The sequence below is a fragment of the Aptenodytes forsteri genome, unplaced genomic scaffold (genome assembly GCF_000699145.1).
Source record: "Aptenodytes forsteri isolate BGI_AS27 unplaced genomic scaffold, ASM69914v1 Scaffold15, whole genome shotgun sequence".
NCBI lineage: Eukaryota > Metazoa > Chordata > Aves > Sphenisciformes > Spheniscidae > Aptenodytes > Aptenodytes forsteri.
Genome location: NW_008795129.1, coordinates 4671547 through 4690863, shown reverse-complemented (window position 1 = coordinate 4690863; position 19317 = coordinate 4671547). Strand labels below are relative to the sequence as shown.

At 45.5% G+C, this 19317-nt stretch overlaps 1 protein-coding gene across 1 annotated transcript in view; it reads left to right on the top strand.

Moving 5' to 3' along the window:
- Nucleotides 1–19317, top strand: part of PAX2 (paired box 2) — an 82469-nt gene that overhangs the window by 22178 nt on the left and 40974 nt on the right. The window contains exons 3-4 of the mRNA XM_009277991.1: nt 9433–9491; nt 11608–11727. Coding sequence (XP_009276266.1) covers nt 9433–9491; nt 11608–11727 — 179 coding nt within the window. The remainder of the gene's footprint in view (nt 1–9432; nt 9492–11607; nt 11728–19317) is intronic.

Below are 19317 nucleotides of genomic sequence, written 5' to 3'. Positions count from 1 at the left end.
TTGATGGTTACAAGCCGCAGATCTCAACAGCCTATTTGCCCATTAAACTCCGTTAAAAACTGTATTGGTTGAATAAATGTTTATTAATTCTTTGTGGGGTCTGAATATATAGTATGTGACCCAAATGTCTAACTCCATATAGCCACAGTTATAAATACAGACCTATAGGCAAAGATAAACAAGTATGCACATTGTATGATAAATTAAAACATACTAAGAGACAAATGCTAGTGCATTTGCAAACACAATACAGATACATAAACAAACATATAGCTCGTATTCCCTATATCATCATCCTTAACATCAGACCTGATAGTGACTTACATGAGCCAAGCAGACTGGCTACAGGTTTGTCCTTTCATTATAAAAAGATGGCTTTGTCCTATCCATATGAAAACTAGACTATCTTCTTTGGAGATGGGCACCAACTTTATGCTGGGAGCCTATGTAGCACCTGCACCCTGAAGTGCTTGCCTGTACCTGGCTGCTTTGGGCAGCATGATAAAGCAAGGAATAAATAATACCGAGAGCAGTGGGGACTGGAACAGGAAAGATTCAGGTTCTCTGTGGAAATTTTCAACTTTTCGATGGGGTTTTCATTTTGAATAAGAACTTGAATAAAATTCTACAGCTACATTTCAGTGTAGTCAGAACCTGCTGTTTCAATAAAATCAACATATATTATTCTACTTTTTATTTTTTTAGCATAGTCTCTCATTCACCCCCAAAAAAGTCATTTTAAAGGGAAAAAAACAATTTTTCCGTTCTGGTAAGGCTGAAATTCTTTTCACAATTTTGTTCATTTCTTTAAAACCCAAGGTAAAAATAACATTAGATCTAAAGTGACACATTCCCAGCACTGTTTTTGTTTTGATTTTGGGCAAACATCTTCTACTGGTGAGGGCTCCACTATGAAATTTTCACCAGTTCTGACAAACGTTAAGGAGGGACACACAATGACACCCCTGTAAGGGGAGTCATTTACTTAGCCAACACAGGCAAGCACATACTGCGGTGGAGCACTCTACAGGATATAGAGATAATACACAGCTAATACACAATGCTGCCAAGCCCAAAAGTTAAACAGTCCTGAGTCAATACCCTCCAAAACCAAGAGACTGGCATAAAATTCACAAGGCTGTAAATAAGAATGTATCTGTTTTTTTTTCCTTTGCCTCCAGTTCTGGCTGGCCCCTTGGGAGGCAGCCAAGTCCCACTTCCACCTGGTCTTTGTAGCCATGAAAGCCAGAAATAGCTTGGTATTAAATGAAAGCTGAAATAATTGCTTATCTTCAAGATCTGAGGTTTTACACAAAATACCAGGTATGGCATAACTTGCAAGAGAGTTGAGAATGTTATCTACATTTATCTGATTCCTCCCAGTTCAAGACTCCTTTCCTAGTACACACATGTCTTCTGTTAATCAAAATGAATGTCCACAAGGAATTCAGCACAGACTCCTGAATTTTAATAACTGGAAATGGGCTCAAAGCAAAGCTTTCAATTAAAAGTTCCCATGTTCCAGATTAAGATATTTAACCTTGGCAAGCCCATGTGTTTCTGTAGGTCTTCTTAACTCACCTGCTGGCACAGCCGCTGTTCTGACAGCTCCGGCCCGTGCTGCGTGGCAGTCACCGGTGTGCTGGCAGCTCGTGGGGCCGTACCCTACGCCAGCTCCATGCTGCTGCAGCAACGCTGCTAGCAGAACCCAAGGCGGCCAGTCCGTAGGTAACAGAAGATGTCGCTTTGAACTGCAGTTATCGCAGTGTAGGTGTACTCTTAGAAAATGATTAATTCCTAAGAGCTCAAAAATTTCTGGGCATTTTCATGGCAGAAATCTCTTGCTAGTGAAGGGCACCTAGCCACTGGCAATGCTTCTCTCCTGCTCTCTGCCTGTGGCTTGTTGTCGTTTTTGAAGTTTTTGGTCTTTTCTTGCAGAGATGAGGAGTTTGTTGAGGGGGAGTGGTAGGTCTGTAGCTGCAGGGATGGATACTCTCGTGGGTGCTGTGAGTTGGACGTCTGCTCCATGGTTGTCTATGAGACTGGAATTTGGACTTGATGACCCAGGTGGTTCTCCTCCCAGGCCTGTGTTTCTATGTCCAAGACCAGCAGAACCCTTTTTGTCCTTTAAGATTTCCTTAATTCACCTTAAATCCAGGATGTCAAACAGCTACACCCAGGATCAAGTTTGCTTCCAATATTTTGTAAACTGTACGACATCTTCTAGATGTTTCGATTTTAATGAATTTCTGGCTTCCCTGACTGCAAAGAAAGCCTTCCAAATGTGAACTGAGTGTAATAAAAGTAGAAACACCTGCCTGAGGACATTTCTATGCTGCAGTCACTGCTTGACTGCAGCTCATGTAGATATACTTTAGCCAGCTTTAAGCCAGCCAGCCCGGGTCCTGATGGCTCTGCAGCCACAGCTTTGCACAGCACAGCAACTATTCAAGCACACCTGTTTCCCAAGCACAGCACAGCAACTATTCAAGCACACCTTCTGTTTCCCAGGTGGGTTTTGCACCCTAACACAAATCCGCTTGGATAAATGGGAAAACGTTTCTTAAAGCCTAACGCAGCAATTTATTCTGGGAGGTGAGGCTAGGCAACCTATACACACGGGGCCGACCGCTGTCAGCCCCATCGGTACCAGTGGCATGAAGTTGTGTGTTGGCAGCTCAGCTCCTTGCTCAGCAGGATGAGTTGGCAGGCCAACCCCCTGCCTGGCAGATCTCCCCCCTCCCAGAACGCAGGCATCTTCACCTTTCTTTCCTTCCACCCCTCTTCCTTATGTCTGGACTTGTACCGTGCAGCACAGCAGAACTGGAATGGGCAGAGATCTGCTAGAAGCTGAACGTTAATGCTCTGCTCAAATTAAATGAAATAAAACCATATGGTGTCATCATGGGTCACTGGTTTAAAACAACAAAAAAATCCTAGCTCCTCTCTAAGCCCTTCAGACAGTAAAACCGCTGCTGTGAATTCTGCCTCTCCTCAGAGTGCAGCCAAGAAATGCAGTGAGAGAAAAGGGCAGGATTGGGCTTTCTCTTGTGTTTGGAGCGAGCAGGCTAACCTGGAACAAAGTGGCACTTTTTTCCCCATGTCTTCAGGCACGATGTCAGTGTAGCTCCAGTGAAGTTGATGGACCTACACAGATTAACAGCAGATAAGGAGTCAAATCTTTTCAGGGAGGGCTGGGATTGTGTAAGGCATCTCTATTTTGACCTCTCATCTATTTGGAAGCTTCAGGAAAATAGATAACCCCTCTTCAGGCACCTTTTAGGACTATCAATCTATCTATCTAATCAATCTAATTAATCTGTCATACCTGTGCTTATATACTAATGTAGTACATGATCACCCTTCTTCTCTCTCCCTTTCCAAAAGGTAGGGAGAAGGAAATGTAATTTTCGTGACAGGAGAGAGTTTGAATGTGTGAATATTGCTCGTGGCCCCTGAATATGGCAGAGTTTGAAGGCATTCTGCTGTCTTGGCAGGGAGCGCCAGAGCCTCAGGCCAGCTAGCAAGGAAGCTGAGTCTGCTGCTCCTGCCAATGTCAGCTGTTGTTCTGAGGGTTGCAAGTAGATTTTGAGAGCAGTAGAAGCTACTGCCCCCCCCATCCTAATGGAAATTACGTTGTGGCTTTTGGGGGGCAACTGCAGTTCTGATCTTCCCAACTACATCTGCTGCTGCAAATTCAAATGCGACCACCAAAGCCAGTGCAGCTGAAATACAGCTCCTGTTGCCTTTGCCTACACCTCCCTTCCTTTCACGTACAGCCACTGTCAGCAGGGTACATGTCACTTCTGCTTCAAGCAGGGGAACGAAGCCAATACTGTGCTACAGCTCGCTGAAGCACTTACTTGGCCCCTGTTATTAGAGAGTCTGAGCCCTTCACTCCTCCTTCCAGCTGTCCTCGCGGTGCCCCAGGTGGCACGGCAATGCTCCTATCTTCACACTTCAGGCAGGAAACAGAGCACAGAGAGAAATGCCATTTGTCCAAAGTCTTGATGAGAGGTCCATGACAGAGCAAGGAACTGAAGCCCTTTCCCTAAGTCGGATTAGGCTCTAACTATCAGACTTTCTGTTTCCCTTCCTTCACCCCCCAAATCCCTTGGTTGTTTTTCCTCACCATGCTATGAAGCTCGCTTTCCATTTTGAACTTTGTTTGTGCGATGAAGCTCGCTTTCCATTTTGAACTTTGTGCAAACAAGACTTTATTTCCCCCCTTTCTTTTGCTCAGCTGTGAATTCAGCTGTGTCTCGACCCATGCACAGAAACGAAGACTCTCTCCTATTTGAACCAAAGCCATGTTCAGAGCTTTTTATGCCTGCGCAGCACCAATCTGCGGTGGGATACTGTTGGCTCCATGGCCACTGTCACCAAGGAGCCCAGAGCTGCCTCTTCTCATCCCATGTCCCTCTTTTCCTCAGGCATGCTTTGACGCCAGCATCACTGGGATGGTCACGAGCCCTTTTGTAGGAAGCAATCTGATGCAGAGAAGGCATCACTCTCTCACTTACCCCTGCACCAAGTCCCCTGCAGGCTGCCTTGTCTCTACCGCCGGCACAGCCCGTGGCTCAGCAGTACAGCCCTGCGCTAATTAAGCAGTGCGGCACAGCAGGGTGTGTGTTCCTTGGCCATCGCAGCCTCCCTTGGACACGCTGCAGAGAAAAGGCTGAAGCTTCGCAATGTTAGCCTTCCAAGAACCGCTTTAATTGCCCAGTAATGCACACCCTGGGGTCTTGTAATGCGCTTCTAATATGGAGCATTTAAAATATGAATACTCCATAACAATTACAAGGAGTTTGGTACTCTGCTGAGTGTATCCTTCCACTCTGAAAAATAATCCATGACAAAGGAATATGATCAAAGTGAGGATACCAGTGCTTTCTGAAATCTATCAGGGTCTCCTTGGGGCAGCAGGACACACCACTCTTTCCCTTAGTGCAACTTCACTCTGTTCTTCCAGGATTAAAAGAATTGCTAGACTGGGACTCCAGATGATTCAGACCTACCTCATCTCCCTCCGATCAGCCCTAGTACGATTTTTTATTTGAGATACTGTCTAAAGACTCTGCCAGCAACAGTAAGAGAGGAGAAACCACAGAGTATGTCAGGCTATGAGAGAGTTTGGTTAGAAATGTCAGAGAAGCGAGGGACGTTTCCTATGATCTGTCATTCTTTTAGCAAATAATTTCTGGACAGGTTTAGAAGTGATTTTTTACTTGCTTATTTACAAGGAGTGAAAGAAAGTTCTGCTTCTCAGAAAGGACTATGGCTCAGCTGATTTTAACTTTGAATATTTCTTTCCACATTCTTGACCAAATTTGATTAGCGCTTGTTACAATTGTCATACTAGGAGAGATGATTTTTGTCTGTCCATCTATCTTCAGAATCAGCAAAAGGAACTGCATTAAAACTGCTGAAAATAATGAAACAGAAGTCCAAACATTGGGAATTCATGATCTAATGCTGAACGTTTAAGAAAGTCGAAGGCATTTGGAAACAGGCCGTGGGTTTCAGCTGGAGCTGTGTGCAGTATTAACTCTAGAAAGAGTTGCTACAAGCCAACTATGGTAACTCATGAATTCCAGGAATGGATGTATAATTCACAGTATGATACTACGTACTGTAATGACATTATATACCATTACTTAAGATAATATCGCATATTAAATTCAGATTGTGAAATGAAGTTCAGTTGCTTTACTGCAATCAAAGATCTATAAATGTCCTGTTGCTGAAACTTCAGAAGGTTATATATTAAATCTGTGTATGTTCTCTGAAACTCAAAGTAGACAACTTGTGCAAAAACCTTCCACTGGAAAATGAAAAATGGGAATTTACAGTAAGTACCAGTTTATGCCCCTAATTAAAGACAAATGCTGTTATTAGAGCCACTGACTGTGATGGAATCAGAGCAGGGATGAATTTAGTCCAAAGTGACAATTTCTTTTGGAGAAAAGAAAGATGTTTGAAGATATTGGCATTTACTTCAAGAAATCAGCACTGCTGACTGGTGTGCCAGGATTTGTGTCCCTTCTGCTTTTGGGAAGGGCTGAGGAAGTGTTCTGTAAAAAGGCTTGTCTTTCTCCAGTGTCTAGAAGCAAGAACAAGCCATCAAAGGCAGCAAGAGGTGATCAAGGTTTTGCTCCCTCTTACACAGCAGTAATCCAGAAATCCTAGGTTTGAGGCAGCAGAGCTGGCTTAGTGCTTATTTCAGTCTCTGGTAAGGGTGAGAAGCTTTCAGCAATCCCAAAGTTTAAAGACAGCATTATTATGCTGCATCTGTTGCTACAGGACCAGGTCAGCTCTGTTCATCTTTCATCTGCTGTTTCATTAGGTGGTCTTGTGTAGGACAGACTCGCTCGAAGCCTCTTAAAGCAGCAGCAGTGATGCCTAGCTATCCTGCTGTATATCACTGTCCCTAAATGAATCGACCCGAGAGATGCACTGCCGTATTCTGTACTGCGCGTTAGGGTCCTGAAATTTCATTTCTTTCCTTACAACACTGGAGTTCGGTCGTGACTGTAGGGCAAAGGGGCACTGCTGGGGAGAGCCTCTTCATGACTTGCCTCTTCTTTTAGCCATAGGAAGTACCTTCTACCTGAGACCTCATTAGATTCACTGTGCATTTGATGCCAAGAATTATTTGATCCAAGCCACTGAAGGCTGCACAACCAGAATGGCTCCCCTTTGCTCACTGTTTCCAGACACTTTTTCTTGACATAAAACCAGTTTCATTCTTAGGAGGGGAACGTTTTTGAACAGAGCCTTTCCCTTCTGGGTCACTAGCTGAAATCTGGCCCTGGTTGGTAGTGACCAAAAATCATTACCGGCTGACGGCTACTTGGTGGAATGAGCTGGTGAGTCTCCTTCCAGTTCCTAATGGACACATCTCAGTAATCACAGTCACAACTGGCACTAACTGGCGTTCTCAGCCGAGAGAACACAACTGAACGGGGAAGGAGATTGAACCTTCCTCTTCGTCCCCTGCCTGGGTTTTTGAAGCGTTATGGATAGGCATTTTATATCGCCATTGTTTCACAGGCTGTTCTTACTCTAAATAGCTTTTCGAAACTTTGCAATTTTCATGCAGCATGATTCAGCACAGCCTGATCGGCCATCTCAGTATAATTAGGCTCATCTTATGGTTCCCCTCAGTAGAAGCTGAGCCGTCTGATGCCAGCTCCCAGTACGAATGGCGAATCTGATGTCACATCTCAGTATGAATGGAACTGTCTGATGTCACCTCAGTGCTAACAGGACATTTTATAATATGTCATCTAAGGCTGCAGGGGAAATCTTCTAATCCATTCACTATGCTACACTACGATAGAACATAACACAGTATAATGTGTAGGTTAACTTAGACACCCTCAGGCAGATTTTGGATAGACGGATGGATGGATAGATACATTTATACAAAGTATACATACATTATATCACTCTATTGATTTTTAAAAAGTTCCAGGTCTGCCTGGCTATAATGAGATTTTTGAACTTTGTGTTGCGATCAATGAGGGGAATATTATTGGCCTGGAGAATTGATATACCCGCTCTCTGTGGCTTGTTCTGCTCCTGGACTGCCCCTGCCCCCAAGGTGTACGATTCCATCAGACACTTAACCTCTTTTACAGTGTCATCAGGCTAAAAGGAATCTAATAGTGACACGGGACTTGTGCTCAGCACTCTGGCACTATTGCTTTCCTGTCACAAATAATTTATAGCTTTCTATTTCCATCCCTTTGCCTGCACCCCATCCCCTCTTTCTGTTTCTCTGGGCTGGGGGAAATCAATAAACTCACACAACCGGAGTGGCACTTCAGGGGGTTTTAGGGGGAATGTGAGAGAAGAGAAAAGAAAAGAAAAAAACAGAAAAGAAGAAAAAAGTTATATTATTTGCCCTAGCACAGACTTCTCAGATCAGCTCCTCAGCTAGTGCAAATCAGCATGACCTCAGAGTCTGGCCCTGAGGCCCTCAGACACCTTCTGTATAGGTCCTCAGCAGCTATAGATTAGGGCCCCTGGTACCACTGACCTATATGGGGTGAGGATCTGGATCTCCATCCCCAGCTAGAACCTTGACATTCCCTGTCTCCAGCTCTGTCCCAGGCAGCCTCTCTGCCGCTCCAGCTACTGCCCAGGCCTCATCATATGCATATTGGAGTTTCCTAACGTGCTGAGGTGATACGCTCTGAAATACCTTTCTTTTCCTAAGAAGGTTTCACTCTCAGGAGTTGGGCTTTTTCAAAAATGACCTCTCAATGTCTCTGCCTATTGCTATCCATGCCATACCACCCACTAGACACACATTTGCTCTTTGAAGTTTTGGCAACTTATTCTGTAGAACGAATCTTTAAGGGCAGCTCTCGGGTAGGCAGCAAGAATGTGTTATTTGCTTTCACTTTCTGGAGAGATTTTTGGGGAGAAGTTAAAGCTAATATAATGCAGGGCTGAGAGTTCCAGAAACTCAGGGTGAAGAGCATCTGCAGTCTTCACCCTAACTGGAGAGGCTCGTTTTAATCTCAGAAAGGAATTTGGTCTCCATGGCCTCCGCAGGTCATGGCTTATTTGCCGAGTTCCTTGGTGAGACAGTTGTTCCTGAGTCACAGATACCCAGCATCTGCCAGTAGGCAGGGACCCTGCCAGTCAAGTACTAGGTGCTAGTGATTTTCTTTCACCACTGACCTCAGCTGGATTTAAACCAGTGACCTAGAGGTGAAAGATTTCATGTAACAAGAAACGGAGCACTGACAATTACAGTGCAGTTTATTTTCATTCTGAGCTGCATTATGAGCTTTGTGGCATTGACTGAGACACCTTTTTGAGTTCCCATGCTGTGTTCATTCACCACCTGATAAACACCAATTTTTGCCCTCTTTGCTGGAGCTTCTTTTTCCTGGTGATCTATATCCCATCACCACCTCCTACAGATGCCTTCTGCTCCCACCTTCTCATTTACGAAGGGCAAGGGCTTTGGGCAAGCCTTACACCAGTTCAAAGCATTCAGTTCTATGCCAGAAAGGTATTTTTTAGGTACACAACAAAATTAAATCCACACCATTTGTAAATCCAGCAGTGGCTCTGTTAGCTGCAAAGACTGCCTTGTGATCATGCTGACAGATCAGATCATAAATGATAATGCAGTTGCTAACACACGGGAGATCCTAGCTCGTTCACTGAGCCACCATAGTTAGGCAGTGAATACACAAGTTTGGGGAGAAGACGACAAAGCAGAGCAAGGACAATTCTTTGGGAACTGGACTATTACAGCAGTAGAATCAGGACCACAAGAAGACAAATGAAGCCACTCTGCTGCACCCAGGGCTCAAATCGGGCCTTCAGGTTCTGCCAGCTGGGATCGCGGGTATGCAAAGGCACAGAGAAGTTGCAGTTTAGTTCTGAACATGTTTTGCTCTTTTCCAGGATCATCAGAACCAAAGTTCAGCAACCTTTTCACCCAACACCAGACGGGAGCGGGACAGGTGTGACTGCACCAGGACATACTATCGGTAAGAGGACTGGCATGAGGGGTGGTGACAGGACAAGTGGAAATGAGGATGAAGCTTAGTTGAGGGAACAAAGTCTGACAAGCAGATGCTAAGCAGAGCAAAAGGGAGGAGGGGGTGGGGGAGAAAGAAACCTCAATGGAAATCAGAGGTTTCTGTTCTTTGTTTCCCTCATTGCATTGCAGAGAAGGGAATCATGGCAGAGAAATCGGTCCAAGGTAGGGGTTTGCCCAAAGCGATTCTGCCTTAACATCCGTTTCACGTTCATGCTCTCTCCTTCGCATCCCTAGAGAGAAGTATTTACCGCTATCCTGCCTAAGCACCAGTCTTCACCTTTTGTCTCCTTCTTACTCTGACTCTCTTTTCCCCTCTCTCTCCCAATTTCTCTTCTCTCCCTTTGCTGGAACTGGTCCATTTCTTAGAGCTAGTAATACACAGACATGGGTAAGATATTCCTGATGCCTCACAACTGAGTTCTTCATTGTTCTAGCTCTGCAGTCAGGTATCCCATGGGTGTATTTCACTGAGAAAATGCATTTTCTGCTGGGGGAGATGGGTTTATCGAGGTGAGCAGAAGATGGAGGCTGTAATAAAGGGACCAAATGTCTCCTAGTCTGTGTGTTTAAAGGTACTGTGCTAGATGTGTGATGAGGTACTTTTCACTCTGTAGGCTGTATGGTGCATATGTCTGCTGTTGCTTGCATAGCTTTATCCAGTAACAATTCAGAGCAGGAAAAAACATGCAGTATTCTGTGATATGGTGAAATACAGTGGCTTATTCGTGGCCTAAGACACTGTCTTAGATACTGTTGGTTACTGAGAATCAGCTGCTATACAAGGATTTACTGGAAGTGCTGGTCTACATGGGATAGAGCTGGCAGATATAATCCTGTACATGAATTGTGTTCAGGACCACAATGAAATTAATGGGCCAGTATGGAAGAGCATTTCTGGATGCCCTTTTAATCTGGACTTGCTCACTGGACTGGGAATCACTGACCACAACAGATGGAGTTGGCAGATATTATTCCTTCTTGGAAAAGCAGTGCAATGTCTAGGGAATGCATTGGCTGAGCTGGAATAGTGATTGTGAGTGCTGCTACTGGAGTCTCTCATTGCTCTGGGATGTACTGGGAAGTCTGGGTCTACATCGGATAGTGTTGACAGGTTCTGCTCCATTCTGGAAGGCTTGTATTGGAGGTATTGATTGCTTCAGGTCAGTGCTTTATGAGCTGAAAGATGGGTAGTGGCCTGTAAGAGAACTGGGATATTCTTCCCATTACTGGGGCACGCTGGGACATAATGGGCATGCCTACTGGATGCACAGCTCTACTTCTTCTATACTCTAAAGCCCTGATTATCATGAAGTGATCATTTATAATCTGCATGACTTGTCATTTCTGATATATTGGAAACTCATGAGCAATCTTGGACAGCCCTGAGTGGCAGGAGGAGTCTGCCAGTTGACATTGGTCAGTGCGAAAGGAAGACACTAGATTTTTATTAATCTGGGTTGGAGTATGTATCACCAACTCACTATTTGTTCTAGTAGGGAACTGAATTTATTGTCCCAACGCTGAAGTGCTTCTAACCTATGCTAAGAAGGTAATTTTTCAATGAGTGTTTTGGGTGGACACATAAGAGGCTGGTCTGGCTAAGACAGAACATGTGCACTCTTGGTGTAAAAACGCTGAGAGGGAATGATCTGGCAAAATACAGATACACTAGGAAGTCACTAGAGAATGTGGCCTATGCAGCATTGCACTCAGTTACCATGGCACGCACTGGGAAGCCTGCTCGGAGCTGGGATATAACAACAAGGTTTAGCTTCTTGATGGAATACACTTGCTTGTTGTTAATGGCCCTGTACTGAAAGGCAGTGGAGCTATGGTATAGGAACGGACTGGCAAAGCTGGGATGCGGCAACATTAGCAGTAGAGCGAGTATGAGTCCTTCAGCGTGAGGGACTGGGAGTCTGCTTAGTGCCCAGGCTTTCCTATGAGACTGGTGGCATGTGTAGCTTTCAGCTGGGGGATCCCCGAGTGCTGTGCTGCTCTCCTCATGGCCCTTTTTCCCTTTTCCTTTTGTCCAGTGCCCAGCACAGCATCCCCTCCCGTCTCCAGTGCCTCCAATGATCCAGTGGGCTCTTACTCCATTAACGGGATCCTGGGGATTCCTCGGTCGAATGGCGAGAAGAGGAAACGTGATGAAGGTAGGGGGAGGGGAGAAGCTTATCCTCCCTTTTATATTCTTTGTCCCCATGTACAGGCTCCAATTTCAGGCCAAGGTTTGCAGCTGCTCCAGGGGCTAGATCAGTTTTAGCTACAGAGACCAGTTCCCCGCCACTGCCCTGCTGGCTTGGAATGCTCTTCTTCCGAGGCCCTTTCATGACAGGCTGCATCTCCAGACATCTGCTCTGCAGGCAGAGAGCCGTCTCCATTGCTGGAGCCGATCCCAAGTTCATTCACTGCTGGAAACGGCTGGAACTGAACTCCCCAGGTGCCAGCAGGTGCCCGGACTTTGAACTGCGGGTAAACGTGCTTTCCCCGACTCACTCGTTTTCAAACAAAATGCCATCTCGGAGAAGCACCAGCAATGTGGGAGTTACATTTCATTCCCCTTGCAAACAAGTTCCTGCCCTGTCATGTGCCATGAGCTACATTAGCTGGTGATCATAAGGGCCCAGTTTTCAATGGGTAGCATCTACCACAGCATAACTGCCATGCTTGCAACAGTCTGAAAGTGGAACAGGAGGTCTTCTGAGTACTGTGGCCCTAAGGTTGTTATCTAAGCCTTTCGCTAGGGCTCTAAGGAATTAGGATTAAGCTATCTCCTTTTCCTTCCTACCTGCTGGGAAGGACTCAGGGCGAAGTGAATCCTGAAATGAGCCAAAAGCTGGAGCCTCCGGTCTAGATAGACTGAGTCAGGAGGGGTGGGTAAGGTCTTGGTGCTCTCATGGTGGCTTTGTAAACTTTTTTCCTTAAATCTTGCTCTTTTAATTTGATGCATTCAAAAATTGAGGGCCAGGAGGTGAAATTTTCTAAGAGTAGTGCCTGACCAGTTTGTTCGGTTCAGCCCTGCCTTCGGTATGTTGTTTTCCACTGTTGCCTGTTGCGTGTGGGGACCTCTTAGCAGGTGGCTCAGTGTGCTGCATGTGCTGTAACCCCAAGGCTGTGCCGTGCAAGAGAACATGAAGGTTCTCTGTGATACGTGGTGAGAAGACAAAGCTCTCCTGTGAGAGATGCTGCATTTTGGGGTTTTGCTAGTAATTTTCTAAGCATTGGTTCTGGTGAGGTTCACATCTGTAAGCTTTTGATCCAAATAAACACAATAATCCCAAGAAAAAAAGGCAATCATCATGACCCCTTTCTCCCTAATACAAAGTAAAACTAGAGGCAAGGACCCAGTGCAGCTCTTATTAAAGCAAATGGGAAGATTTTTGCTGATGTCATTGGAAATTGGATCAGGCCCCAGAGGAAGATCCATTTCCCAGCTAGATGGCAGTAGGGCCCAGCTAAGAGGAAAGTGTAGCAATGGAAGGGTTGAGTCAATGCCTCAAAGTCAAAAAATGTTAGGAATAAGAGACTGCAATCATTGCAAACCCCTCCAGCATTTCCCATCATTACATATACAGGAAATAGTGACATTTCAAACTGAGTGACAAGTTTCTCTAGTGGTTGTGCAAATCTCTTGGCAGTTATTTGGGGTTTTTGTGAACCCCTGTTCTCATACAGTCCAGCATGGTGATCACCAGCTCTCAACATGGTGCCTCCATACGTCATTTTGAAATGAAGCAGTTCAATCTGGCTTTAGTGGCTATTCTTTCCAAATACCTGGAAAGATCATCCCACTTTAGATGCAGCCACACAGTCACTTCCAGCCTTAGAACCTGAGTTTTTTTGGAGCAGTACAATTAAACACAGAAACAACCAAGCAGCCATCTAAGACTGTGACACTTCACAGTGACATATTGACAGTAAGAACAACTCTGTGTCTGTCCTTAGTTCATCCCAGATTTGATTTATGAAGGGCAAGCAACACTCTGCAACTCCCCGCTGTTGGGCAAGAGCCCACATATCCCACTAGGAATCAAAAAGGTACCAGACAATCCTGGAGACGTTGCTTGTCTTTAGCCCTCAGAGTTTTAGGTGGCAGTTACATGACACAGCTGCAACTGCCTTAGAGAACAGCCTTCATCCTGCCATCCCAGATACCTGCTGCAGGGTGATGTCACGCTCCTGTCCCAGAGAAGTCTTGCATGGGACCCCCTGCCAGCTGCTGAACACCACTAGCCAAGAGTCGCATTATCTGGGCTCACACTGGCCTTAAGAAATGCTGAAGGACATCATCACTTTGCAGCGCTGGGTCCTGAGGCTAGAAGGGTCCAAGGGGAGGTTTTGCACAGCCAGTGACCTGCACTCACTCCTGGGCAATCTCCCGTGTAGCTCTGAGGGCTCTGATTGTTCCTAGCTGAGATGGGGATTAGGAAAGCCTGACAAAAAATCCAGTGCAGGTATTTCTTTCATGTTCATGCTGGATGCATACACCTTCTCGGTATTTCCCAGAGCTTCTGAGCACTGCTTTGTTGCAGTTTCTTAACTGCAGGGTTTATTCACACGTTGAAAAGCCCTTAGGAGCTCCCAATGCACATCTACTTTCCCAGCATTTTGGGGGTGGCTGTTCCCTAAAGGAGGCAGAAGGAGCAGCACTGCTCTCTCTTTCTTTCCGCTCTGTTGGACCAGCTCTGCTGCAAGGATTCCTCTGTGAGGAATGCAGTTCAGCAGAGAGGGGGGAAGTACCAAGCTGCTCCTGAATCCCCAGTTCTGAAAACCTTGCTAGCAACCTCTGTGATGGCTGTGGGGAACAGGGTGGGAGAAAGAGGAGCCTCTATCTGAGCACACCCCCTCCCCCAGGTCCTCCTTGCTGCAGCTGGTGCCTACATTAGACAGTAGCACAGATGATTAAGAAGAGGAGAGATAATTATGTGTCAAGATGATGTAGCAGAACTCCCGAGTTGGACAGAAGGAGCCAAACGGATGCATGAGGTGGGCTCAGCAATGGACGCTGACAGCCAGGTGTCCCCCTCACAGGGAGTTAGAGGGAAGAGGGGAAATCCCAACCTACCAAATCTGCTGGCTGCAACTGCAAGGGTGGCCTGGGAAGACTGTGGCATTGAGAGAGAGCTAGCAGGGAGGTAGCTCTGAGTGTCTGCTAGTCACAACAAAGAACTGTCAGATCGCAAGTCGTTCCTCAAAACTCAGTGTGTCTTCCTCAGGTGAGCGCCTAGGAAGGATGGTCAGGATTTGCCCTATTAACACCATTTATTCTTTTTGTTTCAGTTTTTGACCAATGATTGTAAACCCTCTGACTTCCGTGACAGATTAGACAAAGCAGAGAGTTGGTCTCCTATGATTTTTTAAATAATTTGGCTAAAAAAGTTCACCACCACTTGTGTAGCACAGTGTGTGCCATTGCTTGCAGTCTATGGGCACAGCCAATGTTGCTGTGAGTTCCCTCTGACCTTCCCCGTCACTTACACCCACCATCTTCCAGAGGCAGAAGTGGCCCTGCAGCATGTAATGACTTTCCTAAGACCACCGAGGGTCTTCCAGTATCAAGATGCAGCTGGAAACAGGAATTCCTGGCTCTTCACAATCCTAATGTTGTACTATGGTGTGATGGCAGGCCAAGCTCAGCGGGCTCATTGTCAGACTAAGGAGCAGCAATAAGAAGTCTACAAGGATAAAGGGGAAAAATAATATGCAGAGATTTCTGTTGTTCCATAACCCCTGATTGATAGCTAAAAGGATGAGAATTGGGGTGACCCAGAGGCACTAACAAAAAATTAGTATCACTCATACTGTAGTCTTGAGCACTGTATAAGGAGAAAAAGGGAGAGATGGGGAGAAAGGGAAGGATGGATAGATAGATGGATGGATAGATAGATTAGATAATATGAAAACCGTATTTCAAACTGTTCCCTGCATACCACAGCATCTCCAGCTGGGTGAAACTTTTGGGATCTTTACAAAACCACTCTTACTAGAGATAGCTCTTTCTCTCCACAGCAGGCCACAAACAGACTTCCTTTATAGACCCAAATTCTCATTTGGGATTCGTCTTCCAGTGAGGCTGGTGCTGTAACATTCTCAGCATTATTAATCTCGGTCCCTGACAATATCTGTAGTATTTGACAGCATTACTAGCAATATCATCTGCAGTGCCGACAGTGGCAGAGATAATATCCCCCAGTATTATTGGCATTAGCAGGGATCATATCTGCAGCCTGTTATTGGCGGGAGCAGACGTAATGTGTCCAGTATTATTAGTATCAGTAGTAATAAAACCCACAGGCTTGTTAGTATGATCAGTGCTAATATCAGCAGTAGGTTTGTGGGAGAGGAGGGGACGGAGTGATTGCTACTGTAAATGGCAATAATACTCAGGCTGTTTGCAGTAAAGGAATCCCCAGAGGAGATGGGGGAGCAAACCTGAGAAGGCAGAGGTTCCTCCTTTCCTTTCTTCACCTGTCATTTTGATGATTAGAGTGATTTACATTGAAGTAAGCGATGCAGGGCTGCGCCAGTGCAGGGGCCAGAAGAGGTAAATGGCAATAATACTCAGGCTGTTTGCAGTAAAGGAATCCCCAGAGGAGATGGGGGAGCAAACCTGAGAAGGCAGAGGTTCCTCCTTTCCTTTCTTCACCTGTCATTTTGATGATTAGAGTGATTTACATTGAAGTAAGCGATGCAGGGCTGCGTCAGTGCAGGGGGGACAGTAGAGGGTCACCAACATTTTGGCAGGTCTGGTGGTGTTTTCCAAAGAGCGTTAGCTGTATCAGTACAGGTGGTTCACCGTACTCTTCAAAATGGGGTTGAGCTATGCAGAACAGGGTGCTGCCTACTAGCAGTAGGAGCACTTGCACCGTTAGTCCTGTAGCTGCAGGATGGGCAGCGTCACTGCACTTCTCTGGTGCTGCATGCATAATTTTCTGACTGTTATTACCGCGACACCCTCTACTGAGAAGCATTGCTTTTGTTACAGGTGTTCTCCTCTTCCCTCAATCCAAATGGGAGGACTCTGCAGGGCAGGGTTTTGACAGTGTTCAGCTTGGGGATTTTCCTACCTGGTCATGATCTCGTTTTCCTACTGGGAAAGTAGAAATGCCTCCTTCAGGTGGCGCGTGAGGCAGGGAGATCTGCAACAGTCCCAAGTCCTGAAAGTTGTTTTTTTAGATACTGCCCCAGGACATAGACTGTCTTGAAGAAAATTTTGAACTCAATTGTTTAAGTGGAAAGTGGAGCAGAGAGGAGAGATGTGTAATGTATTTAAGAAGGTCTGACTTTTTGAGCAGATATACAGCAGCTGAGTGTGCCACTGCGAGTATGATCCCATTTGTGTCGTTCAGAGCGGCAATGATAACGTAATTTGGGAGACATAGTTGTGACATTTCAGGTGATTCTGTGTCATTGTCAGTGGCATCAATACGTGTTTGCAGGCAGTGTGGCTGTGGTTATCATGTTGTTGTAACTCTATCGCTATAGGTTGTGGGTCTGTAACACTAATGATGAGATTAACTGTCACTGCTTGCTATGCTGCCCCGTTACACTCAAGGCCGTTACCCTCTTCACAGAGGCGGCTGTGAATCATTTCTGGTGGTACGTCTGCATCATTGCATGCAGTAAGGTTGTTTCCATGTGGTAATTGTTGGTACGCTGGTGCAGGTTGTACTGTACTGTCATTGCAATTCATATAGTTGTTACTGCACCTGATGTAATGTGTTGACTGACAACAGACTGTCACCTGGCCGTGCGAGTGAAGTCAATATGGCTACGTCACTGCAGCGCTGCGTTGAGAATTGTGTGTTTTCACAAAGTATGACCATATTGTTCCACAGCATACTGGGGTTGTTTCAGGACATACTGCGTGCTTACGCTGTCATCTGCAGTATGATGATGCTTTACCAGTGCTGTAGTTGTACTAGTGCAGAGAGGTCTAGCCCTTAACTGTCCTGTAGGGAAATACATTCATTTTCCTATGCTGCCTGCACACATTTGCAAAGAGTATGAGTCATTCCACTTGACTGTATCATGGCACCTGATGTATGTTCATCTCTGGGCATATTAGGTGTATTTCTGTTCTCCCAAAACTGTTGTGTTGTTGAAGACAACAGAGTGTGTTTGGATCCCTGCAGGTGACACAACAGCGCTACTGTCTGTGGTGTGGCTGCATCGTTTCATGCTGTGATTTCTTGTCACCACAGCTGATGTGTTTGCGTTATTCTATACGATTGCTTTATTGCAGGTCAGCAATAGTCTTAATGACACTGGGGACGCATGCAGTTACATTGCCTCAGGTGCTAACCCCACGTTCCAACCATCACACACAGTTGTGGGGTGTGCACCCAGCAGTTTATGGCTGTGCACGTGGAGTGAGCAGTTTCTGTAGTGTTTCGCACTCTCGCAGTGTCTTCCTCCTACTTTCCCTGGGACTGCCTTGTTTCATGCAGCGTGGCCGAGTTTCCAGTGGCTATCAGCTTGCAGCGATGGTGTATCACTGCAAACAGCAGTGGTCACAGGGGATGTCTGGGCTCATTGTGTCTATACCCACAAACGTAGGCAACACTCCCTTCCATTCTAGATGAAAATGTAAACTGAAGAGGGAGTTTGTTCTCAGCAGCCACCCACTGCTCCCTCCTGAGGGTCTTTGGCTGGTGAGACTCTTAGGAGGACATAAGGAAGGCGCCTGCTACTACTCATCCTGCACCTCTCTAAATAAACTGCAGGAGGATGGTCAGAAAAGGGAGAGTATGTGTGGAAAAAGAGAGGAGGGGGAAACTGGATAAAGGAGAGGACAATGAATAAGCAGCACAGCACTGTCAGAAATGTGGGCTGTTGCACCACGAATCTGAAGGGTCAGTCTGTAAGCAAGAGAGACAGTGTATGTGTGTGTCTGAACACACCCTGAGGGTTTGGGGGTACGCATTGCTCAGGAGGACTTCAGGTAAGGGAGAGTTAACAGCTTACATCACAGAAAGCAGTTTGGACAGAATGCTCTGCTTCTAAAGCTTATAGTGCTGCTTAGTTTGGCAGGGTTTGGTACTATCTGAAGACAAGCTGGTCTGGCTTCAGCTGTATTTGTGTGCGTCTCTGCTTGTGTATTTGTGTCTCTAGAAATGCACGCCTGTTTGTTTTTTGTATTTCTGTGTTAGGATCACTGGTTTCCACTTATCTGTGCTTATGTACTGGGGTGAGTGGCAGGTTGGACCCGTATTTTTGTGCATGCCTATGGAGACCTGGAAACTGTGTATGTTAAGCTGTGTATAATATTGCCTAGTAGGAGAATGCATACTGTGGATCATATGGATGTCTGGGCATGTATGGCTCAGTATTAGCACTATGTATTTCTATGAATGCCAGGTATTTGTATTCACATTTTGAGCATATACGTGAATGTTGTCTATTTGTATGTATATTCTGTGTGTATGTGTTGTTACATACTTGGAGTATCACTGTATCTTTGTGGTTGCTGGATATGAATATGTAGCCTGTTAGTGCTGTGCACTTCTGTATATAGTTTGTACAGATGTGTATTTGCATTGGGGTTATATATTTGTGTGTATGTTGTATATATATATCGGTTGTTCTTGCCTGTGTGAAGGTTGTTTATTTATGTAAATAGTTTGTATTTGTTTACATGATTTAATTTTGTATATGTGAATTTAAGGAAACTACTTTGAGTTCCAGGTTTTCGTTTAGTTAGTGTATGTACATTTTTGTAAGTTATTTGTTTATTCAGAAAT